The sequence below is a fragment of the Ranitomeya imitator genome, chromosome 4 (genome assembly GCF_032444005.1).
Source record: "Ranitomeya imitator isolate aRanImi1 chromosome 4, aRanImi1.pri, whole genome shotgun sequence".
NCBI classification, from domain to species: domain Eukaryota; kingdom Metazoa; phylum Chordata; class Amphibia; order Anura; family Dendrobatidae; genus Ranitomeya; species Ranitomeya imitator.
This window is the reverse complement of record NC_091285.1, coordinates 450,602,889-450,628,805: the sequence shown is the minus strand read 5'-3', so window position 1 is coordinate 450,628,805 and position 25,917 is coordinate 450,602,889. Positions and strand designations below refer to the sequence as shown.

The 25,917-nt window shown below is 42.4% G+C and overlaps 1 protein-coding gene across 4 annotated transcripts in view; it reads left to right on the top strand.

Annotated features, from left to right (window-relative positions):
* AP3B2 (adaptor related protein complex 3 subunit beta 2) overlaps nucleotides 1–23,604 on the top strand; it is a 124,568-nt gene extending 100,964 nt beyond the window's left edge. For all 4 annotated transcript variants that reach the window (XM_069765750.1, XM_069765749.1, XM_069765748.1 and 1 more), the window contains exons 21-27: nucleotides 615–687; nucleotides 4,301–4,407; nucleotides 4,527–4,758; nucleotides 9,237–9,321; nucleotides 9,434–9,531; nucleotides 13,646–13,784; nucleotides 20,482–23,604. In XM_069765750.1, coding sequence (XP_069621851.1) covers nucleotides 615–687; nucleotides 4,301–4,407; nucleotides 4,527–4,758; nucleotides 9,237–9,321; nucleotides 9,434–9,531; nucleotides 13,646–13,784; nucleotides 20,482–20,632 — 885 coding nt within the window. In that variant the 3' untranslated portion in view covers nucleotides 20,633–23,604. The remainder of the gene's footprint in view (nucleotides 1–614; nucleotides 688–4,300; nucleotides 4,408–4,526; nucleotides 4,759–9,236; nucleotides 9,322–9,433; nucleotides 9,532–13,645; nucleotides 13,785–20,481) is intronic.
* Nucleotides 23,605–25,917: the final 2,313 nt, after the last annotated feature.

Sequence of the window (25,917 nt, the reverse complement as noted above, 5' to 3'; positions counted from 1 at the left end):
GTTTTCTCAGTGAATGTAGTGTAATAATATAGCTTTGATCTCCTGGTCTAACCTCCTGCATGATTTCCTATAAGGTCCCAGTGGGAGAGCGGCAGCACAGCTAAGTTTAGTTGTGTCACTTTACAACCATTTCCATCAGCACCACCTCATCTCTTTGTACTGTCAGCTCTGCTGTACTGTCACTCCCTCAGCCTACTTGTCTGGACATATCTCAGTAATCACATTTATGTCTGTTGTGCTCAACTTGCAATTTCTCTCCATTGAGAGCAGAGGGTCATTACATATCAGACAAAAGTAGCCCAGAACAATTTGTGAATGAGGCTAATGTGATATTTGCATGTAACTCAACAGTGGGCCCTCAAAGTCAATTTTACTGGTGGACGTGTCACACCCCAATCACTGTTTATTAGGTCCCGTATTTTTCCAAAGCCTCCCAGATATTATGGGAGGGTTGAGAAGTATGATTTAACATTATGTTATCTGAATGCCTCTGAAATAGGTAAAACTGTATGAAGTGACACTTTTACTGTAACAGACCTCCAGTGTATAGGATTTAGAATTGTCAAGGAGAGCATATAAATGTGTGAGTGACGTTAATTTCTCTCCCTACTCAGTCTGTAGCTTCCAAACCAGCAGTAAAGCAGTCCAAGGAGACAAAAGAGATGTCTTTACTGGATCTAGATGACTGTGAGTAAAATCTTGACATATGAATAGAGTTTCACTGGTTTTTGTATAAGGTTATGTGCACATTATTATTATTTATTATTATTATTATAGCGCCATTTATTCCATGGCGCTTTACATGTGAGGAGGGGTATACATAATAAAACAAGTACAATAATCTTGAACAATACAAGTCACAACTGGTACAGGAGGAGAGAGGACCCTGCCCGCGAGGGCTCACAATCTACAAGGGATGGGTGAGGATGCAGTAGGTGAGGGTAATGCACATGATGTCTTTTGCAGGTGGAGTCCACCTGAAAAAGCTCTAAAGAAAACCGCCACAAAGAATGAACATAATGCACAGCAATGTAAAAAGGACTTGCTGTGCATATGTTACATCTTTTGTCACTTCTTAGAACCACTTCAGGCTTCTAAAGTCTGGAAACAGTTAAAAGAAGTTGCGCTAAACTGAAAAAAAAAAAAGACTCCAGCAGTGGAGCGGCAACAAAATAGACGGTAAAGACACCAATGAAGACACTACAGAAAAAAACATCACTGGCTTATTCCTGAAGCTTCTTCATTCTGTAAAATTCAGTGGATACATCTAAAAAAATGCTGTGTGCACATGCCCTAACATAAAATACTTTTTCTATAAATCTCAGCACAACACTATATTATTTAACATTAGAAATACGTTTTCTTGCAAATAGTGTACATTCTGCTTGAAAAGAGTTATAACAAACTTCACTCAGAAACGAGTGAATGAGCAGCGTAATAGAAGGTGGAAAAAGTTCTATTAAAGTGGAAATTTTTTATATTATTTAACATCCAACAAGCAAAAGAGATATATATATTTTTAATTCTCGATGAGTCACTATTAGGCCTGTCCCACACGTCCAGATAATTCCGGTACCGGAATTATCCGTGTCCGTGTGCTCACGTGGCACATCAGTGTGGCACACGTGCGGCATCCGTGTGCCGCCCGTGTGCCGACTGGGTACCACACGCACCATGCAGGAGACAGCGCTACAGTTAAGCGCTGTCCCCTGCATCTGGTGCTGAAGCCGCCATTCATTTCTTCTGTCCAGCAGCGTTCGCCTCCCATAGGGTTGGAGCCGCATATTCATCACTGTAATGGGCGGCACCATGTGACCACTCATACAGGAGAAGCTGCGGCGAGGAGAGGAAGCAGCGAGGGAGCCGGGTAAGTATTTTATTAACCGCGGGGGGCACACAGGGGGTGGGAGGAAGTTGGGGACAGGGATTTTTCATATCTTCTCTCCAGCGAACGCTGCTGGAGAGAAGAAATGAATGGCGGCTTCAGCACCACGTTGGGGAGACAGCGCTTACTGTAGCGCTGTCTCCTGCACGGCACACGGACAGCATCCGTGTGCGGTACGTGTTTTACACGGACCCATTGACTTTAATGGGTCCGTGCAATACGTGCGCTCCCACGAACACTGACATGTCTCCGTGTTTTTCAAACGGACACATGGTCCGTGAAAACACGCTGACATGTGCAGAGACACATTGATTTTAATGTGTCTACGTGAGTCAGTGTCTCCGGTACGTGAGGAAACTGTCACCTCACGTACCGGAGCCACTGACGTGTGAAACCGGCCTCACTTGGTATCTCTCTTTGGACCTCTGAACAACACCTTTTTTCCATTTCTCGTTGGTAGAAAGAAGACATTCTGACATTGAAGATCAAATATTGCACAGTATTATTTTACAACACATAGTTATGCCAGCATTATATATAGCAGCAGATTCAGACAAGGTCTAAAATAACACACCCTGTTAAGGTCTGTGCACACATTGATATTTTGGTCATGTTTTTTCTGTGGAGATTTGTTACAAAACCTGAAAACTTTCCTAGTAACAAACAGCAAAGTGAATGAGATTCCTGAAGTCTCATGTACACGTTGCTTATTTTTTTCTTACAGATTTGCAGAAGATTTAAGTCTGCAGGACGTCAATACTTTCAGCGATTTCACCTGTACTAATGAGTGGGGAAAATACATAAAAAACACTTGCATTTTTCCTACAACACATCAGTACCTGCAGCATGTTGCTAGATTTGATTTTCATTCATTTTGGGTCCGTGTGTCATTTTTTTACCATCAGGTGCATCCATTCTTCTCATACCGCAAAGTTGTCTAAGCTTTTCCCATGTATTAAAGGGAACCTGTCACCCCGAAAATCGCGGGTGAGGTAAGCCCACCGGCATCAGGCGCTTATCTACAGCATTCTGTAATGCTGTAGATAAGCCCCTGATGTTACCTGAAAGAGGAGAAAAAGACGTTATATTATACTCACCCAGGGGCGGTCCCGCTGCTGGTCAGGTCAGATGGGCGTCTCTGGTCCGCTGCAGCGCCTCCTATCTTCATTACAAGACGTCATCTTCTGATCTTCAGCCACGGCCCCGGCGCAGGCGTACTTTGCTCTGCCCTGTTGAGGGCAGAGGATAGTACTGCAGTGCGCAGGCGCCGGAAAGGTCAGAGGCCTGTTTAAAAAAGGACAGTGCTCAGGATATACATGGATGGCATCTGTGTGCTGTTCAATTTTCTTTTAAGGACTCATTGATTTAAATGGGCGACTCAGATCAAAAACAGACACATCTCTGTGTTTTTTGTGGACACTCGGTCCCCAAACATACAGGCATGCAAATAGCCCTAAAGACTATAATCAGAGGAAATGTCTAATAGAAACACGTCACCACTTCTGTATTTCTCACCCCCTCCTGGTTTTGGCTTACACATACTGAGGTAAAATACTGAACGTGTGACCGTAGCCTAAAGGTACCGTCACATTAAGCGACGCTGCAGCGATATAGGTAACGATGCCGATCGCTGCAGTGTGGCTGTTTCGTCGCTGTGTGGTCGCTGGAGAGCTGTCACACAGACAGCTCTCCAGCGACCAACGATGCCGAAGTCCCCTGGTAACCAGGGTAAACATCGGGTTACTAAGCGCAGGGCCGCGCTTAGTAACCCGATGTTTACCCTGGTTACCAGTGTAAATGTAAAAAAAAAAAAAACAGTACATACTTACATTCCGGTGTCTGTCCCCTCGCCGTCAGCTTCCCGCACTGACTGTGAGCACCAGCCGGCCGTAAAGCACAGCGGTGACGTCACCGCTCTGCTTTACGGCCGGCCGGCGCTCACAGTCAGTGCAGGAAGCTGAGGCCGGGGGACAGACACCGGAATGTAAGTATGTACTGTTTGTTTGTTTTTTACATTTACACTGGTAACCAGGGTAAACATCGGGTTACTAAGAGCGGCCCTGCGCTTAGTAACCCGATGTTTACCCTGGTTACCAGTGAAGACATCGCTGAATCGGTGTCACACACGCCGATTCAGCGATGTCTGCGGGAGATCCAGCGACGAAATAAAGTTCTGGCCTTTCTGCTCCGACCAGCGATGTAACAGCAGGATCCAGATCGCTGCTGCGTGTCAAACACAACGATATCGCTAGCCAGGACGCTGCAACGTCACGGATCGCTAGCGATATCGTTGTTAAGTTGTTCAGTGTGAAGGTACCTTAATACAGATACCCTGTCATATAATTTAATCAAGAACTTTATGCAAACTCCTTAGCTAAAGTAACATAAATGTGTTTTTTTTGTTTTCTTTTATAGTCTCAGTGCCCTCTGCCCCTCTTACAACGTCTGGGAGTATTGTATCATCCAGCTTAGTGACTGACCTTGAAGGATTATCATTAACGGACACTTCTCTTACCCCCACAGTGAGTAGCATGGGGCTATACCATGGTGGCATCTATCAACTCTATTAAAATATGGCATTTATTTATAATGCTCAATTTATTCTATTCCACGTTGTAGTGTTTCTATTTTTCCCTCTAAGGTAATCAGTCCTATATTCTCCACTGGTCGCTCATTCGAACTACTACATCGAATGACCGGAGAGGGCCTGTCTATGGAATATATGTTCAGCCGCCAGCCATTTACACCTGATCATCGGATGGTGTCTGTTCAAATAAAGATCTCCAACAACACTGAGAGTGAAGTGCGTAGTATCCACACTAGTGAGCCTAAGCTGCTGAGTGGTATGAGGATGCAAGAGTTTCAGGAAATAGGTACATATTTGTTATTAGTTTCAAAAGGTTTTCAAAAGTTTTTTTTTTAGTATTGATATTGATAAAGTATTGATGTAATAGTCGATAAGAGTCATCCAATGGTGTATTGTGAAAATTCCCACATAAGGATCACACTGAATGGCAAAGGAGAAGATATTAGTCATTAATACAAAGCAAAATTCAAATCAGAATCACATCCTCATAGGAATGTATTCAAAGTGGTTGCACACTATGGGCCCAATTCATGAAGCCTGGCATTTTCAACCTGGTTATGACGAGGTGGGGGGTTGGAGTGCGAGGCTTTTGATTCATTGAAAGGCGCACTTCTTTTAATGAATCAGCCGAGGCACATAGTGGCATGTGCCTCTCCACAAATCTTACTCCAGTCCCTACTGGAGTAAGATTTGTGGGGTAGAGAACATTGCCGCTCATCATGATTGGCTCTCATTACATACCCATCCACACTCTGCCAACTTTGATAGAGCTGGGCGAAAATGCCGTGAAGATGCCAAAAGTGTTGAAATGTTTGCGCAACCTCGCAGTATGCAAAATTATTTCCACTTTTCAAAGCTTTTATGACAGACTTCTGATAAAAAAGCTTTGATAAATCAGGGCCTATATGTTTATTTTCACAAATGTGTTGAGACATGGATTTTTGGCACTTTCTAATATACAGTTGTATGAAAACGTGTTTGCCCCTTCCTGATTTCCCATTCCTTTGCATGTCTGTCTTACATAAATGTTTCAGATCACCAAACAAATTTAAATATTAGACAAAGATAACCCAAGTAAACAAAATGCAGTTTTAAATGGAGGTCTTTATTATTAAGAGAAAAAGAAACCCAAACCTATAGGTCCCTGTGTGAAAAAGTGATTGCACCACCACCCCCCTCTTAAAAAATAAAATAACTGTGGTTTATCACATCTTTGGGAAGCTGAATTCAAATATTCCCTAGCCACACCCAGGCTTGATTACTGCCACACTTGTTCTCAATCAAGAAATCACTTAAATAGGACCTGCCTGACAAAGTGAAGTAGTCCAATGGTTCCTCAAAAGCTAGACATAATGCCACAATTCAAATACATTCTCAAACAAATGAGAAACAAAGTAATTGAGATTTATCAGTCTGGAAAAGTATATAAAGCCATTTCCCAAGTGTTGGGACTCCAGCGAACCACAGTGACAGCCATTATCCACAAATGCCGAAAACATGCAACAGTGATGAATCTTGCCAGGAGTGGCTGGCTGGCCAACTAAAATTACCACAAGAGTGCAGGTCATAAAAGACCCCACAACAACATCCAAAGAATTGCAGGCCTCATTTGTCTCAGTTAAGGTCAGTGACTCCACCATAAGAAAAAGACTGGGAAAAAATGACCTGCATGGCAAAGTTCCAAGACGAAAACCACTTTTGAGCAATAAGAACATAAAGGCTCGTCTCAGTTTTGCCAGAAAACATCTTGATGATCCCCAAGACTTTTGGGAGAATACTCTGTGGACTGACAAGACAAAAGTTGAACTTTTTGGAAGGTATATGTCCCACTACATCAGGCACAAAAGTAACATGACATTTCAGAAAAGGAACATCATGGTAACTGTAAAATATGGAGGTGGTAGTCTGATGGTCTGGGGCAGTTTTGCTGCTTAAGGACCAGGAAGACTTGTTGTGGTAAATGGAACCATGAATTCTGCTCGGGGCGGACACAAGCAGCAATGGGCCTCTGTGCAGGAAATACGTCGGGGGCCCCCTCATGCATGTACACTGTGTATAAAATACCTATAATATCATATGTGTATACACATCAGAAAATACACACACTAGCCCATATACACAGCAGTATACACACACTAGCCCTATATACAAAGCAGTATACACACACTAGTACTATATACACACACAGCAATATACACACACACTAGCTCTATATACACAGCAGTATACATACACTAGCACTATATACACAGCAGTATACACACACTAGCACTACGTACACAGCAGTATACACACACACTAGCCCTATATACAGATCAGTACACACACACTACACACTAGCCCTATACCCAGCAGTATACATACACACTAGCAATACACACACAGCAGTATACACACACTAGCCCTGTATGCAAAGAAGTATATACACACACTAGCCCTATATGCACAGCAGTATACTCACACACACTAGCCTTATATACACACAGCAATATACACACACACACACACTAGTCCTATATACACACAGCAGTATACACACACACTAGCCCTATATACACAGCAGTATACACACACCAGCCCTATATACACACAGCAGTATACACACACACTTTCCCTATATACACGCAGCAGTATACACACACTAACCTTATATACACACAGCAGTATGCACACACACACTAGCACTATATACACACAGCAGTATACACACACACACACACTAGCCCTATATAAACAGCAGTATATACACACTAGACCTATATACAAACAGCGGTGTATACACACTAGCCCTATATACACACAGCTGTATACACACACTCTAGACAGATCAACATTCATCACATGGAATGTGTACCTACAGTGAGTGTAATTACAGGGAGCTGGTCCGTCCCAGAGGAACAGGAAATGAGCAGGGGAGACATGGAGCCTGTCTAGACTGTCAGCTCTCAACCCTATGAACTCCCGGCGGGCCAGCCCTTCTCCTACCTAGACTAGTGATTCCTCCTCACCCCCCCCTATTTTCATGTGTATCCCAGTCCTGCGGATCACTGAGAGACACTGGGAAGACAGCAGCAGCAGTGAGTCAAAGCAGAGCCGCAGCTTCAGTGACTCACTGAGAGTACCTCCCCCTCCCTCACTCCTCTCTTCCTTCATCTGCCGCCCATCACCGCGCCTCACCAGTGACAGCCAGACAGCAGCATAATGTATGCTAACAGGTGAGGTCAGAAAAGGGGCCCGTTTGACCGTCATATCACATGTGTGCAGCAGAGCGGCCCCCCTGCTTCTCCTGTTAGCAGTGATACTGCCGCCGGCTGTCATTCATCTCATTGTTTTGTATGTCCGTGGGGGCCCCCTCCTGCTCTGGGCCCCGGTGCAGTTGCACCGGTTGAACCGGCGGTATGTCTGCCCCTGATTCTGCTGTCTAACAAAAAAGCCATCTGTTTGTTACCGCAAGCTGAAACGCACTTGAGTTATGCAGCAAGACAATGATCCAAAACACACCAGCAAGTCCACCTCTGAATGGCTTAAGTAGGCTAGTAGTGGCCTAGTCAAAGTCCTGACCTCAATCCGATTGAGATGCTGTGACATGACCTTAAAAAGGTGGTTCATGCTCAGAAACCCTCCAATGTGGCTGAATACAACAATTCTGCAAAGACGAGTGGGCCAAAATTCCTTCAGAGCATTGTTAAAGACTCATTGCCAGCTATTGTAAATGCTTGATTGCAGTTGTTGCTTCTAAGGGTGGTCCAACCAGTTATTAGGTTTAGTTGACAATCACTTTTTTCACACAAGACCATTGGCTTTGATTTCTTTTTCCCTTAATAATAAAGACCTTCATTTAAAAACTGCATATTGTGATTACTTGTGTTATATTTGTATAATATTTGACATGCAAAAGAATAGGAAATCAGGAAGGGGCAAATACTTTTTCACACAGCTGTATAAGTTTTCTTATCATCTATCAGTGCCAAAGGGTGCAACATTTTTAATGAAAACCAATTACCAAATAGTTTTTAGCCACAAATCTGTGCATTTAAGTAAAAAAATGCTCCCAATGGTTCCCACATCTATCAATTGTAAAATAGTTCTTTAGTAGCCAATGTTATGTGAGCAATAAATCAATAGCATAAATGAATATAAGAATCTTTGTATAGTATATTGTCAGGGAAATCTGCTTCTTCCACCTATGAGACACTACGTCCCCTTACCACTGCCTCATGAACTCACCAGCTCAAACCCATATTTGTCAAAACAACATAGACTGCCAGGGTAGTGTGGTGTCAAATGATTTAGCCTATTATAACCTGGAGAGGAGAAGTAGGAAGAGTAGTGAGGAGGACTCAAAGCGCGTTGCAGCTTTCTTGAAATGTATTTCACTTATGTGCTGATGCACAGCCACACATCTCAGTAGTACTGCCGTCTAATGTTTTACATCTCATTGCTACATTTGTCCGTTTACTACAGAGAAAGAAGAGTAAGAATCCATCTCTTTCTGTTTGCTGCGTAGACATTATAGCAACTAGTTTCCATCCACTAGCTCAGAGACAACTAAAAATTAGAGATAGAGCTTGCAAAGGGGAAAACTTGCCAAAAAATGTGGGCTACGAGGCATACAATGAACAGAAATTGGGTTATTCAAGAACACCCATGAATGTTTATTCTGAAAATTTACCTGAAATGAAGGGAACACTTAAAGAAGCTGTCGATTATTGTAAACACTTTTTACATATATGCAGGCATCAATATATTCTTTTTTTTCTACAGAATCTTTGCCACCAGGTGAAAATGCCACTGTAATAATGGGCATTGATTTCTGTGACTCCACACAAGCTGCCAACTTTCAGCTCTGGTGAGAACATATACTCATAACACTTATTTATATTTATTTTTATAAATTCTGAGTGTATCCCAATAGCCTTGTTAATAAGAAAGGAGCATAATGTGATATATTTATTTTGCAGCACACACACGCGCCAGTTTTATGTGTCCATCCAGCCACCGGTGGGAGAGCTAATGCTTCCTGTGTTTATGAGTGAGAATGAGTTCAAGAGAGAACAGGGTGAGTGACAAGTGTGTGGAGAGATTACAGACAGATCAAGTACCAAATCATGGAACAAATATTTAGCTTTTGCTTTTCAGGCCGACTGTATTTTATTATAGGTCTAGTTTTCTATTAACACCTTCAGAACATGTGCCATACATGTACTGTGCCTGTGGTGTCTCTCCCTTTGATATGGGCTCTGGCGCTGAGCCCACATCTTTCCCGACACATGTCAGCTGTTTTGAACAGCTGACATGTGCCCCTAACAGCCATGCATGGAATCGTGATCCACCCGCCGCTGTTAACCTGTTAAATGCCCCTGTCAATCTCTGCATTTACTGTGATCGACCCGGAAGCGAGTCACTAATCCCGTCCACCCGATGGGTTGTATGACAACCCAGGGTCTGTCATTGTGGTCTCATAGCAAGTGAGCATTTCTGCTACACACAGGTGATCTAATCATCGCCCGTGTGTAGCAGAGCCGATTTGATTATCACAGCTTCTAGTCTCACATGGAAACAATTGAAGCAAGTGAAAAGTTAAAAAAAAATATTTTTAAAAATATAAAAAAAATTAAAGTTCAAATCACCCCCCTTTTGCCTCACTCAAAATAAAACAACTTTAAAAAAAAAATACACATATTTGGTATTGCCGCTTTGCGAATTGCTCTATATACGTCAGCTCGGCACGCAAAAAATAATCCCTCTCGCAGCCCCAGATCATGAAAAATGTAGACGCTAGGGATCTCGGAAAATGACGCAATGTTTTTTTTTAAACAAACTTTGGATTTTTTTTCACCACTTAAATAAAAGAGACCTATACATTTTTGGTGTCTATGAACTCGTAATGACCTGGAAAATTATATTTGTAGGTCAGTTTTAGCATTTGGTGAACATGGTAAAAAAAAGTTGTGGAATTGCACTTCTTTTTCAATTTCACTGCTCTTGGAATTTTTTTCCTGTTTTCCAGTACAATATATGGTAAAACCAATGGTGTTGTTCAAAAGTCGAAGCAAGAAAGGGGAGAAGCCAGCGCTGCCTATGAGAACGCAGAACGCAATACATAAAGTGCAAATGCACATATTGATTTCTAACTGTATTTCAAAATGAGACATTTAGCAAACAATTGATCAATTCTTTGAGCTACCCCGCCACTTCACGGCAATCTCATAATGGGGCAGTCCTACGCTACGTTTTTTATATTCGCTGTGGCATAAAGGCCTCCTAAATAAATTAAAAGCAAGACCACGTTAAATGCAAACTGTACCTGGAGCATTACTGAGTCACTCCCATAGCGCTAGAGGGGCAGGTAAGGATAAAGGTTGACCAGGTCCAAACAGACATTTCGGGTCCAACTTCCACACTGCCCAGTCAGCGCCACAAATGAAGAGTGAGACAGGCTGAGACACAGGTGCACAATTAAACAGAGCCTAAGGCAGGGCTGCTGTATGTGTGTACAGCAGCCTATCAATCACAGGAAACACAGAAAGAATGGTGCACATGACCAGGCGATGCACGGCTACAGTGGTGGTCAGCAACGGAACCAATATCAAAGCAAGAAAGGGGAGAAGCCAGCGCTGCCTATGGTCAGGACGCAATACATAAAGTGCAAATGCACATATTGATTTCTAACCGTATTTCAAAATGAGACATTTAGCAATCAATTCTTTGACCTACCCCGCCACTTCACGGCAATCTCATAATGGGGCAGTCCTACGCTACGTTTTTTATATTCGCTGTGCCATAAAGGCCTCCTAAATTAATTAAAAGCACTGGTTTTGCAGTGTGGAGGTTAAACCTGAAATGTCTATAGCTGGACCTGGTCAACCTTTATCTGCGCTCGCCCTTTCTGGCACCATGGGAGTGACTCTGAAATGCTCCAGGTACAGCTTGCATTTAATGTGGTCTTGCTTTACTTTCGTTTAGGAGGCCTTTATGGCACAGCGAATATAAAAAACGTAGCGTAGGACTGCCCCAATATGAGAATGCCGTGACGTGGCGGGGTAGCTCAAAGAATTGATCAATTGTTTGCTAAATGTCTCATTTTGAAATACAGTTAGAAATTAATATGTGCATGTGCAACTTTATGTATTGCGTTCTGACCATAAGCAGTGCTGGCTTCTCCCCTCTTTTTTGTTGTTCAAAAGTACAACTCGTCCCGCATAAAAGCAATGCCTCACATGGCCATATTGACTGAAAAATAAAAAACTTATGGCTCTGGGAAGCAGGGGAGCAAAAACAAAAACGCAAATGGGCTGCGGTGTGAAGGGGTTAAATACATTTCATTCTCTAAAAGGAACATGTAAAATAAAACTATTATGTAAGTAAGAAATACTACTACTACATCACAGGCATTCATTGGTTAGGCTATGTTATCAATGTGTGGTTAGACTGTGCTCTTATTGGAGACGCCAAACGGGTTCTCCGAGAAATGTAATAAAATAAATAAGGCTACGTTCACATTGGCGTTCCGCCAATGTGCGTCGCTGTTGCGCCGGCGACGCAGCGGCGCCGCAGCGGCGACGCGCCCCTATGTTTAACATAGGGGACGCGTGCGTCGTTTTGGTGGCGTTTTTCGCCACGTGCGTCGTTTCCGACGCTAGCGTCGGACGCAAGAAAACGCTACATGTAGCATTTTCTGTGCGTCCGATTTTCGTCGCACGGCGGCGCAACGCTAATGTGAACGTAGCCTACAATACATTTAAATATTACAAATTTTACAAAATACCTGTATCTGGCAAAAAGGAAACTTTTATATTTTGAACTGTCAAGACTTTTGAATATGCCAACTGCCATTGTGTAGCATTTTCCCAGCTGTGATGCTGTAGGATGGGCTGCGTCAAGACATCTGCTTGAGACAGGCATAGGGTGAGAGCATCAGGTATCCTAAATGCGCATTCCTCTGTTCACTGAACCTGACAGGACACCATGGAGGAGCAGAATACAACAGAAGATGACCTTTCTTTAGCTGACTGGGACTGAACATTTATCTATGCCAGCCTGCCAGGTTTATTGGAGGACAGGATAACAGAGCTGCTGGACAAACAATACAAACTGTCTTTGGCCAGCCCAGGCATTTCTGCTCAGTCTGACAAAGTCATCTCAATATCTTGAGTATCCTGAGTAAAAATGTATGTATTGCTTAGTCCAGCAGCTGCATGCCGTCCTCCATTAAACCTGTCAGTCTGACTGAGATTAATGTTAAATCTCAGTCAGCTAAAGAAAGGTCATCTTCTTCTGCTTTAGTCCACTCCGGTCCTCCTCTGTGGGGTCCTGTCAGGTTCAGTGAACAGAGGAATGGGCATTCACTATACCTGGCAAGATGATGCTCTCACCGGTAGTCTGTCTTGAGCAGATGTCTTTTCACTACACATCTTATTACTTGACAGCTGGGACAGCTGGGAAACTGCTATAGATGGCCATAATGACAGAAAAATAAAAAAGTTATGGCTCTGGGAAGAAGGGGAGCGAAAAACAGAAATGCAAAAACGAAAAAGGGCTCTGTCATGAAGGGGTTAAACAACCAGAGACACAAAATAAAAGGGCTAGAGAAAGTTACAGACCAGGGTAGTAATAAACTCTAAGGCCGGGATCACCCATACGCAAGATACGGCCGAGTCTCGCAGGTGAAAACCCAGCTCTGGCGCCGACACTCTGGAGCGGAGCGTGCAGCTCCATGTGTTGCTGTGTGGCTGCACGCTCCGCTCCGGAGTGCCGGCGCCAGAGGAGGGATTTCACTTGCGAGACTCGGGCGTATCTCGCGTATGTGTGATCCCGGCCTAACTGGCAGCCTGTAGTAGCTCCAGGAGGTTTAAATAGGGAGTGGCATCGCCCAAGGCTCAGCAGGTAATCAACACCCTGCAAAGACATAGACCAGCATAAGCAGAGTATGTTAAAAAAAAAGTTGTTTTTTTTTACATATATTAGTGTGTTTTAAAGGGAATCTGTCAGCAGATTTTGCTATGTAATCTTAAGACAGCAGGAGAAAGGGGCTTAAACACAGATGTATTCATTTTATAATGTCTTACAACAATTTGTGATCATCTGCACTGCACTAAAATAGCTTTAAAATATATATCATATAGAATATATATCCTAAAGTGCATATATTGCAATGTCTTTCTGTAATGCAGGTAAACTTACTGGTATGAATGAGATCACAGAGCGATTGTCAGTGTCTGAGACATATCAAAGTGACCACGTCATTGTACAGCGAATCACATCTGCTGCTAACATGAACCGTGTTCCTTGTGGTGCAGATAAAGAATACAGGTAAGAAGCAATGGAACAAAATGAAAATGAAATAAAAATCCAAATAAAATTGCAAATATTTGTATACCATTAGAATCATCATATTAGAAGGCAAAGCATAATAGCAGCACCTAGTTACCTAAAAAAATAAGATTTTAATCAACTCCTCAGCCCCATTTTATTGCGCCATACAGTTTAAATAAAAAATGCAGTGAAGAGGACCTATTACTGCCATATTTTTCCAAAAAGCAATTACGAATCAATAACTGCTAACTTACTAATATGGAAACACGAAACGTCTTGTGTTCTAAGACTAAATTCTGCCATGGAGGGTTGTGAGATGCCACTATAAAGGATTTTGACACCTTTGGGGACATTTTTCTCTTTACTTAAATGCATGTATTGTAGGTTACAAATAATATCTGCAATTAGGTTTCATTATATAATTTGCACCATTTAATTTTTACAGGCTGTTTGTTTCCCTGCACATTGGAGACTGCAGAATGAGAATAACTGAAAGTTTGCCAGTGAGCTGGTTCTGCCAGACAATTCTCAACTCTTTTATCTCTTTTACTAAACCCTTGCAGATTTATCAGCACAGACCACATAAATGTGGAGTTGAACTTTGATGTGGTCATACATCTGCTGAGAGGAACTGACCAAAAGACAGACAGAAGAGTTATACAAACTCTCCATCAGAAAAAGATCAATGAAGATCCTCAGATAACTCATTCAGTGGCCAGATATGTGCAGGGAAGCAGAGAATTTGTAAAGGCCAATTTTTGCAAAAGTTTGAAAAAAAATCAATTGCAGAATTTACCGTATTTTTATACCATAATACATGTATTTGAATAAATAGATATTGCCCTTGAAGGTGTTCATATCCTTCAAAAAATACTCATATTTAGAAAGAAATGGCCTGCATATTTCTGCATTTTTATTTATTTACTTGTTATTTTTAAATAATAAAAATGTCTTTCATACTCTAGTAATAGGTTCTCTTTAAATGGTTTAGTTCCCATTAAAGGCATTATTTTCCAGTTAACAGTTAGGTTAGGTTTACTATAGTGGATATGAGGCAATTTACAAGGCCTCCATGGTTTCAGGAAAGCTGCAGTATACCTGCTGAAGTTTTGCAATAAATGCCTGTAAAATACGCAACATTTGGATACAGCCTTAAGGCGCATTTACACTGAAAAATGATCATGAATGAACGTTCCTAGGAGTACTTGACTCACAATAATCTTGCAGGGTAAACAGGTTGCTGATCCCCCGATGAGTGAGTAAAACACTCGTTCATTGGATGAAATTATCTTTTGTGCCACACAAATAAACATTGTTCTCAGAAGTGCATCGTCTTAGCGCTGCCGAGAATAATGGCAATCTATGTGCACTGAACATTATACAGGACAGCACGGGATTGCAGCTGATTATCTCTGTGAGGTAAAATATTTCCCTGCCTGTTTAAAAATATGTTTTACCTCACAGAAAGAATCAGCTGGGATCTCATGCTGTCCTATCTCTATACTCTCTTGTTTCCTCCTCTGCCCAGGAGCTGTAGTATGATCAGACCATATTCCTGCACGGTCAGACACATCCATTGCACAGTACACAGCAGGGGCACATTTAAAAGATTATCTCAGCACAGGAATATTTTTTTACACATGCAATTGTGGAACTTATTATTATTCCAAGATCTATTGATTAAAATATACTTTGTGGAACCATCCATTTAAAGAGCAGCAAAGAAAAGAGCTAGCTAGGAGTACATTGATATAGTACTAGTTTCCCTATAATCAATATTATTATTTATTTTTTATAGCGCCATTTTTTCCATGGCGCTTTACATTTGAGGAGGGGTATACATAATAAAAACAAGCACAGTAATCTTAAAAAATACAAGTCACGACTGGTACAGGAGGAGAGAGGCCTCTGCCCACGAGGGCTCACAATCTACAAGTGATGGGTGAGCAGACAGTAGGCGAGGGTAGAGTTGGTTGCGCAGTGGCTTAGTCGACTGGTGGTTGCTGCAGTTTGTAGGCTTGTCAGAAGAGGTAGGTCTTCGGGTTCTTTTTGACGGTTTCCATGGTATGCGAAGGTCTGATATGTTGTGGTAGAGAGTTCCAGAGTAGGGGTGAAGCGTGGGAGAAATCTTCTATGTGATTGTGGGAAGAGGAGATAAGAGGGGAGTAGAGAAGGAGATCTTGTGAGGATCGGAGGTTGCGTATAGGTAAGTACCTGGTGACGAGGTCACAGATGTATGGAGGAGACAGGTTGTGGATGGCTTTGTTTGCCATGGTTAGGGTTTTGAACTGGAGTCTTTGGGTAATGGGGAGCCAGTGCAGGAATTAACAGAGAGGAGAGGCCAGGGAATAGTGGGTGGACAGGTGGATTAGTCGGGCAGCAGAGTTTAGAATAGATAGGAGGGGTGTGAGAGTGTTAGAGGGGAGACCACACAGCAAGATGTTGCAGTAGTCAAGGCGGGAGATGATGAGAGCATGGACTAGGGTTTTTGCAGATTCTTGGTTGAGGAATGTACGGATCCGTTAAATATTTTTAAGTTAAAGTCGGCAGGAAGTGGAAAGGGCTTGGATATGTGGTTTGAAGGAGAGATCAGTGTCAAGGATTACCCCGAGGCAGCGAGCTTGTGGGACTGGGGAGGCAGCCATTTACTTTAATGGATAGGTATGTTGGGGGGGTCGAGTGAGAGGGGAGACAGATGATGAATTCTGTTTTGTCCATATTAAGTTTTAGAAATCTAGTGGAGAAGAAGGTTGAAATAGCAGACATTGTGGGATTCTGGTTAGTAGGGAGGTGATATCTGGTCCAGAGATGTAGATCTGTGTGTCATTAGCATAGAGGTGATACTGAAAGCCGTGAGATTCTATAAGCTGCCTGAGGCCAAAGGTGTAAATGGAGAAGAGCAGAGGTCCTAGGACTGAACCTCGTGGGACTCCACCAGATAGGGGGCGAGGTGAGGAGGTGGCGTGCGAGTGGGAGATGCTGAATGTCCTGTCTGTTAGGTATGACGAGATCCAAGATAGGGCCAAGTCTGTGATGCCAAGAGATGAGAGGGCCTGTAGTAATAGGGAATGGTCCACTGTGTCAAAGGCAGAGGACAGGTCCAGGAGGAGGAGGACAGAGTAGTGTTGCTTGGCCTTGGCGGTTAATAGGTCATTGGTGACCTTAGTTAGGGCAGTTTCAGTGGAGTGATGCGGCCGGAAGCCATATTGTAAGTGGTTGAAGAGGTAACAAGAAGAGAGGTGGGAGGACAGTTCAAGATGAACTGGCTGTTCCAGTAGTTTTGAGGTATAGGGGAGATGTGATATAGGGCGATAGCTAGATACAGAGGATGTGTCAAGAGAGGGCTTTTTGAGGATAAGTGTGATTGATGCATGTTTAAAGATAGAGGGGAAAACACCAGTTGTTAATGATAGGTTGAAGAGCTGGATTAGGGTTGGGATGAAGACTGTGCTGAGTTTTGGGATGAAGTGGATCGGGTCAAGTGCACAAGTGGTGAGATGCGATCTTTAGAGTAGAGTGGAGAGTCGATTTTCTGTAATGGTGGAGAAGTTGGTTTTGGAGGAAGAGGGCTTGGCAGTCAGGAGGAAGGGCTCTGGGGGTTGACAACCAAAACTGCCTCTGATGTTATCAATCTTCTGCTTGAAAAATGAGGCAAAGTCTTCGGCCGAGGTGAGTGGAGAGGGAGGGTGTGCTGGGGGACGGAGGAGAGAATTCAAAGTATTGAATAACTGTTTAGGGTTGTGAGACAGGGAGGATATGAGAGATGAGAAGTAGGTTTGTTATGCTGCAGCGAGCGTGGCCTTGAAAGTAATGAGGGACTGTTTGAATGCAAGGAAGTCCTCGTTGGAGTGCATCTTTTCCATCTCCGCTCAGCAACCTTGGAAACCTGTCTCAGTTCTTTGGTCAGACTGGTGTGCCAGGGCTGTCTGTTGATTTTGCGAGCTTTGGTATGTGTGAGATGGGCAACCGATTCCAGAGCTAAAGCTATTGTGGTGTTATACAGTATGTCTGCAAGAGGGAGAAAGGATTCAGACAGTGAGTGTAGATTGAGTTGTTTAAGATTTCTGCGAGGAAATCAAGACTCTGTGGATAACAATATCCACAGAGTCTTGCTTTTACAAGCTAACTGGCTGAAATATCTTAGACACACAAGCTGGAGACAGGACAGAGCTGTAAGGTGCTGCATCTCATGGCTGTAAACTGGACCCTCTGATAACAGAGTGAGGTACTGTGAGTAAAGTCGGCCATACACATCAGATGGCTATCAGCCGAACAATGCTTCAACTGATTATTCGGCCAACAGCCATTCCATCTGTCTGTCCCATTCACAGCAGCCCTCCTCCAGCCGAGAGCCCATTTGTTCTGTATGAGAAAGGCGTCGACAGACACCTTTGCCCACAGCTTATCTCCAAGACAATAACGCGATCGGCAGTCAGAAATCAGAGCTGCTCAATCAACATCTCCTGTGATGATCAGTTGGCCATCAGCCCATACACATTAGACTGTCGGCCAGACCCATTGATATTGCTATCTTCCACCGACAGTAGTCTAATGTGTATATGAGTCTTGAGGGTACGTTCACACAAACTAATGTTGGACAGTGCTGATCTGGTTCAATTTACAGAGCAGACTAGTGCATGAAAATAGTAATCAGCTCCTGCATCCATTTGCTATGTAGATAAGAATACAGAGCCAACCATTTGCCCGCCTAGTCCACAATGTTCAGTGTTCATCTTCATCTAACCTAGTGGAAGTATTCTAACTCTTATCCGAGCCATCATGCTGCTGTCCCTGCCTACTGCTTGATACCATTCTCCCAGTCAAGTATGAGGAAGTAGAGAACCCTGTGAAGCAGCATTCCTCTGAATCATGGAAATTCAGCAAACAGCTGATACCAATGCAGTGTTAGGCTACGTTCACATTAGCGTTCTGCCGGGCTGCGTCGGGCGCAGCCGCGGCGATGCATGCGCCATGCGCCCCTATATTTAACATGGGGGCGCATGGACATGCGTTTGCATGCGTTTTGCGATGCATGCGTCTTTTGTGCCGCAAGCGTTAGGGTGCAGAGGACGCAGCAAGATGCATTTTTTTTGCGTCCAAAATCCAGCAAAAAAAAAGGACGCATGCGTCGCAAAACTATGCGTTTTGCATGCGTTCTTGTTTGCGTTGTGTCGCCGACGCAGCCCCGCACAACGCAAATGTGAACGTAGCCATAGAGGAGTTTAGTAAGAGATTAATTGTAAGTTTTATGCCACTGAGCTCCATCACTTTAGATAGGGCAAAAAGCAGAACAAGTGCATAAAGGGAAATGAAGGCTTCAGGGCTTAATAATAGAGGAACCACATAAGAGGAGCTGCCAAGATTGCAGATTGACTATATTTTGCCCACAACTAAAACAACACTTAAGCTGAAGTATATTGCTGGATTGCCTCTGTAGGATGTACTTTCAGTTAAATTAAAATATATGAAAAATGTCAAATATTTCTAAACTCCATATGCAAGTGCTTATATTGTTCGGCCTGTGTTAATCAGTTGTTTTCCTAATACAGTGACACAGATATTCCAGAGGCAGAGCCCACATGTATAAGGTAGCGGATGCATGGTGTGTTAAAGAGTAGTGCATAAAGTCTTTAGAGGTTTTATTCTACCTTTCTTAAATTATGTTCAAAAATCACGTGGGTTTTTTTAAATTAGGATTAGGAATTAGGATGAGATTGGCAGTTACCAATCTTTAGAGTATTACAGATACTATCATCACAGTTAGAACATTAAAGCCAATAAATAACACTGATTTTCTCAAGAATATGCTTCCAGTAAATATATTAAGCAGTAAATAAATAGCAGGAAAAATGGCAGGTGTAAGGTGCTTTCACACTGCATACTAGCACTTGTTTGTTGGTCCCGTTGGGGCTTATGTTCAAAACACCCCCATCCCCTGCAAAACGGGATTCCGGCGTATACACTAATGCGGCCATAGACTATATTGGTACCGACAGAGCGAACGTGCACTCTTTTGTGCTTCATTTTCGGGTATCTACGCCTAATGGAGTCAGACACTCTGATGTAGTAGACCTCTCCAAATTCATGCATTTGCAAACAGTAGTCAGTCATATCAGGAAAAGCCTTTCAAGCCTTTGATGGAGGGTCTACTAGGTAAAGTAGGAGCCTGCTAAACTGGCTTGGGAAGTGTTAGAGACCATCCAGTGCTCCCTGAAAAAAAAAGAAATATAAATAGTCTCCTCAAAGAATAAGAGAACAAGGTTCTTACATCCACCTATTGAAGGCAGGAAACCGAGAAGTCAACATTGACCCCTTGAAGAGGGGTATATAAATATACGGCCAAACCAGAATCTTCTGTAAAAAGAAAGTAGTTCTTGCCCCTATTTGTATTTCGTGGCTACTCACATCTGCCTCTGAGAATCCTCTTTTGCAGATTCTGTCACATTTGGCCAATAAAATAATACTCATGCAGATTCAGTACTACGTTTTCTGTCAAAATACCACAGAACTCTGATTGTTGATTGCTTCCAACCCTGCGTCTCCTCTCACCACACTGCTGGTTATTTCTCCTTTTCTGCGTCCATCTCTGTAAATACATTGCCTATAACACACTACTATGCTATAGGAGGAAATATATCCATATGTTCTATATACACACACAACTTTGTTACTAATATTTGTAATGTCTCCACAGATTTGCAGCGAAAACAGTGTCCAGTGGAACCCTCGTCCTGGTGACCTTAACTCTGAAGGATGCCACTTCTGCACTGCTGACTATCAATAGTGAAAAAATGGTGATTGCAACCATGTTAGCAAAGGACATTGTCCAGGCCCTTGCGCAGTGATCAGTTTGCACTTGATTACGGAACAGGGCACACTTGGTTTTGGTTTAATATTTGCACTGAAATAACTGTAAAGATCAGATGCTGCGTGACTTATAGAACATCTACCATGCTGATAACACTAATTTATAGGTTAATGTGTATTTATAAAACCATCATTGGAAAATCTTGTATTTATATGCCTAAATAAGAGGGAGATAAAATGGATATTGAAAGAGATAAAGACACTGTACTCGTATGACCTTAATTTTACTTTGCCTCGGAAATGTTATTATTAATAAAGGTAAAACAATGAATGGAGAACCAAGTATCTTTTTCGCATATTGTTACAATTACAGTTGTCTTCTATTATTTATATATTCAGAATTAATACAATGAAAGAGCCTCTTAAAATATTGTATTTACAACCTCTTTAGTGTACCCTTCATTGGTCCACGTATTGGTTGATTTATAACAATATGTTGATATACAGTAGTGAAGTTTTAATATTAAACAGTTATTCCCATCATCATAGATGAATATTGTCAGATAGCGCTTATAAAAAGAAGCACTTTTGCAATTTACTGCTTATAAAAATATCCAGCCATTCTTAAAATATTAACATTTTTCTTTACAGCTCGTTACCTAGGAAACCAACCACTGGTGCTGTCTAGCTTTTAAGCACTACGATGAAGCTGGGCAGGATTAGATGGGAACAGCAGGCTCCCACAATTCTTGGCAGCTTATAAACAGTGTATACATGCTCAATAGAAGTGAGACTGTAAGCACTGTGCATATTCTGCTTTAGCAGCGGTGGTCGGTTTCCATTGCTACGAGCTGTAAACAAAAGTGATAATGTTTCAAGAACGGATGGAAATTTTAATAAGCAGTGAATCGCAAAATTGCTTGTAATTACAAGCACTATCTGGCAATATCCATCTATGAAAATGGGAGTAATTCATAAATTCGTACTGGGACGAGTATTGTCTGCTAAAAGTATAGTAGCTCGAGATCATATCATATAGATCATATAGTAATTAATTTAGTCAGAAAATCAGGTCTGAAGCTTGTATAACTAAGGGTAGGTACACATTCTGTTTGTGTCCAGTGCCAGGCGTATATGCTCAGGAGGTATGTGCCCAACAGTGGCCACAGTCAGGACTCATAAGGGCACACTATAAAAAAACAAATGTTTCTTTCACCTTAGCCCTCTATATAGGAGCGTGCAGTATGCTGTACTTTTCTATATAGTTACACAAGCAGTATGCAGGAGTACATGTCAGATGGAGGCTGAAAGGACACACTTTATACCTCTATCTTTAGAATGGAAGTATAGCAATGTTATTGTTATGTTGTGCTATTAGTATACATGTAATACTGGACAGTAGTTAAAGTCCTGAGCCAAGTGCTCCTGTCTTCTTTATGAGGCTGACACATATGACGGCGGCTTAGCTCCTGGAGAGCAATGCAATCAGCAGTCCGAAATTGGACATGAGCTATCAACATCTCTCCTGACCATCAGTCGGCCAACGTTAAACTGTCAGCCGGGCCTGCTGCTATTAGTCTAAAGGTACCGTTACACTAAACGACTTACCAACGATCACGACCAGCGATACGACCTGGCCGTGATCGTTGGTAAGTCGTTGTGTGGTCGCTGGGGAGCTGTCACACAGACAGCTCTCTCCAGCGACCAACGATCAGGGGAAAGACTTCGGCATCGTTGAAACTGTCTTCAACGATGCCGAAGTCCCCGGGTAACCAGGGTAAATATTGGGTTACTAAGCGCAGGGCCGCGCTTAGTAACCCGATATTTACCCTGGTTACCATTGTAAAAGTAAAAAAAGCAAAAAACAGTACATACTCACATTCCGTTGTCTGTCACGTCCCCCGGCGTCAGCTTCCCGCACTGACTGTGTCAGCGCCGGACGGCTGTAAAGCAGAGCACACCGATTCAGCGATGACAGCGGGTGATCAGCGACCAAAAAAGGTCCTGATCACTCCCAGCGACCAACGATCTCCAAGCATGGTCCTGATAGTTGGTCGCTGTCACGCATAACGATTTCGTTAACGATATAGTGGCTACGTCACAAAAAGCAACAATATCGTTAACGAAATCATTATGTGTGAAGGTTATGTGTATGGGGGCCTTTAAAGAGACATTGCTAAGGAGCCAATTGTTACATCCATTTGGGTGTTTTACTAGTGTATTATCCAAGAAGAAACACCATTGTATGTTAAAAAGATTGTAATTTGAGACATTTTAACTGGAGGGCCCACTGTATACATTTCTCAAAAAGATATTAGTGTGAGGCTGCATTCTGTATATTCAGCACAATATATTGGTGAAAACTCTAGCTAGTCAGTGCATTAAGATTACATTACTGAGAACAGCTAGTGCTTCTATCTGTGCTGGGCTTCCCTGACTGTAGACAGCTGCGTTCTTAGGCTATGTGCACATGTTCACGATTTTTCACGTTTTTTTTTTGCGGTTTTTTTCCGGCAGTTTTCCGAATAAAAACACTAAAAAAAGCTTACATTAAGCATCCTATCATTAGAATGCAATCCGCAATTTTTGTGCATGTTGCGTCTTTTACCGCAAAAAAAAAAATGCATAGCGGGAAAAAAAACACAGCATGTTCATTAATTTTGTGGAAAATCTCCGGATTTGCCACTATATAATATATTAGTGGAAAGCTCCGGAAAAATCCGCATGAAAAACGCGATAAAAACGTGAGCGGATTTCTTGCAGAAAAAGTCCAGTTTTGTTCAGGAAATTTCTGCAAAGAATCCTGAACGTGTGCACATAGCCTTAGCGACACAGTATTGATAGACGCACTGATGGGATGTGATACCGTGACAGTAGGACACTGTGTAACCCTGGGGTGACTCTTGTGGCTTCTTACTGTTTCCTACCCTGTGTACTGTTTCCAGTGTAATACTATAGTTTTATTTATTAACATCTGTTGAGTCAATAAAGTGAACATGAAGACGCATAAGTGATCTGTGTCATTTTTTTTCCAAAATTATTTATTATAAAGTAGACTTCCAGTTTCAGATAAAAAGTTATACACTGCAGTCAATCATTACATTTGGTAGTTGTAGGAGTTGGTTTATGTTCAGCAGGAGCGCACCAGGCCTCCGAGGCTTCTGGTATTTCTGATTGATTGACAGTTCTGACCATTGGCAATGTTGTGCTGCTGGCACATGCTGTGTGGTCGCTCATGCTGCTATATGACCCAGCTTTGCCAATGCAGCATCAGAGGAGCCCATTTACACTGATCAGGAACTAGAAATGTATTACGGTGACTCAGCCAGCTTCAGAGCTGCGCTTACAAGCTCTATGACCAAATAGCTTGTAAACTCTGCATATATTGGTTCAGCACTTCTAAACTAGAGTGGTGTCTGGTTCTCTAGGCAACGATACAATAAATTTAAAAATCCCTCTGTCCTTGAGAAAGGAGAGGAATTTTAATAACAAATAAATTGTTAAGTTTCTTGTTTTGATGATCTTTTTACAATTTTAATTGTATATGAACATGAAACTAACCCTTTAATCGTATTTCTATCTGCATAGACAGGGAAAGGGAAATGAGCCAGTCAGCCAGTTCATTTATTACAGCATTACACAGCATTAGTGATGTGCTGACACAAAAACCTTCCTCCCATATTCTGCACAAGATAGGAGTGGAGCTGATATGACTGGGAACCAGAGCTGAAGATCTTGGCATCTCTGAAATAGATTAATATATTAGTTATATATAGTGTGGTAGTTCGGCTGCACACGGAGGTAGACACGGGTACACTGCGGCTTTAAGAACTTACTTTGGTTTATTATAGGCAGCATAAATCAAGGTGTAGTAAATCAAATATGTGGTGTGAAGTAAGAGAAGACTCGTTGCAATCTGCACAAATTTTCATGGAAAGTAGGCTAGGTTCACACTTGCGTTGTGCACTCCGTTCAACAAATCCGTTAAACGAACTGCACTAACGCAAGTGCCAACTTTGGCACTGCGCTATGTGTGCTGCAGCCCGCGTCTCGGGTCCGTCACTCAATGACGGCACATCGCTAGCGCACACCCATTGTGGGTGTGCGCTAGCGATGCGTTCGCCATTGCCAGTAATGGCGGCGTTACCAGACTACGTTACACCACGTTATGCCACGTTATGCCGCGGTGTAACGTAGTCCGTTGAACGGGTTCACACAACGCAGTGTGAACCCAGCCTAAAAAAGGAAAAGTACGGTAAGCAAAAGAGTCAGGAGGAGATCTAAGAAGATACCCAGTCCGGGAGAGAAGCAGATTAATATGAATGTGCAGAAAAATATAAGAAAATTGAGAATCCTCGGTAGTTGATACCTTTTATTGGCTAACTGAAAAGATGGTAACAAATTGCAAGTTTTCCAGACTACTCAGGTCTCTTCATCAGTCTCAGTATTACAGAAAATCTCAAAAGTCACATAATTATTCACAACAGGACATAGAATAGAGCAGTAAGACCAGTGACATGAAGCAGAACTATCAGTATGGGAAGGGGAGACACAGCTGTGGCTGTAAATACTGGAGCAGTTCATAGATAAGGAGTGTGAAAGTTTTATTGTCCACCGATTGGGGTCTGCTCTGGGGGTTGTAATGCCCCAAAAAGAACTGAGGAGCACATTCTTTAGTTGATGTAGAAAGACATAAATCCATGCGACACATTCATTCCTGTGCTGAGTGTGTCTTAGAATGTCATAAATTTGTACCCCCAGACTCTTCTGTCTCGGAGATTGAAGTTACCTTTCAATACCAGCAATTTAATGTCTATACTGTTGTGATCAGGTCTGCAAAAATGTTTGACCTCAGGTAGCTCTATTCTTTTTTCTACTATTGTGTGGCGATGAAAATCCTTTCCTCTTCTAAGCTGTCTCCTCAACATACAGTTAGGGCCAGAAATATTTGGACAGTGACACAATTTTCGCGAGTTGGGCTCTGCATGCCACCACATTGGATTTGAAATGAAACCTCTACAACAGAATTCAAGTGCAGATTGTAACGTTTAATTTGAAGGGTTGAACAAAAATATCTGATAGAAAATGTAGGAATTGTACACATTTCTTTACAAACACTCCACATTTTAGGAGGTCAAAAGTAATTGGACAAAAAAACATAACCCAAACAAAATATTTTTATTTTCAATATTTTGTTGCAAATCCTTTGGAGGCAATCACTGCCTTAAGTCTCGAACCCATGGACATCACCAAACGCTGGGTTTCCTCCTTCTTAATGCTTTGCCAGGCCTTTACAGCCGCAGCCTTCAGGTCTTGCTTGTTT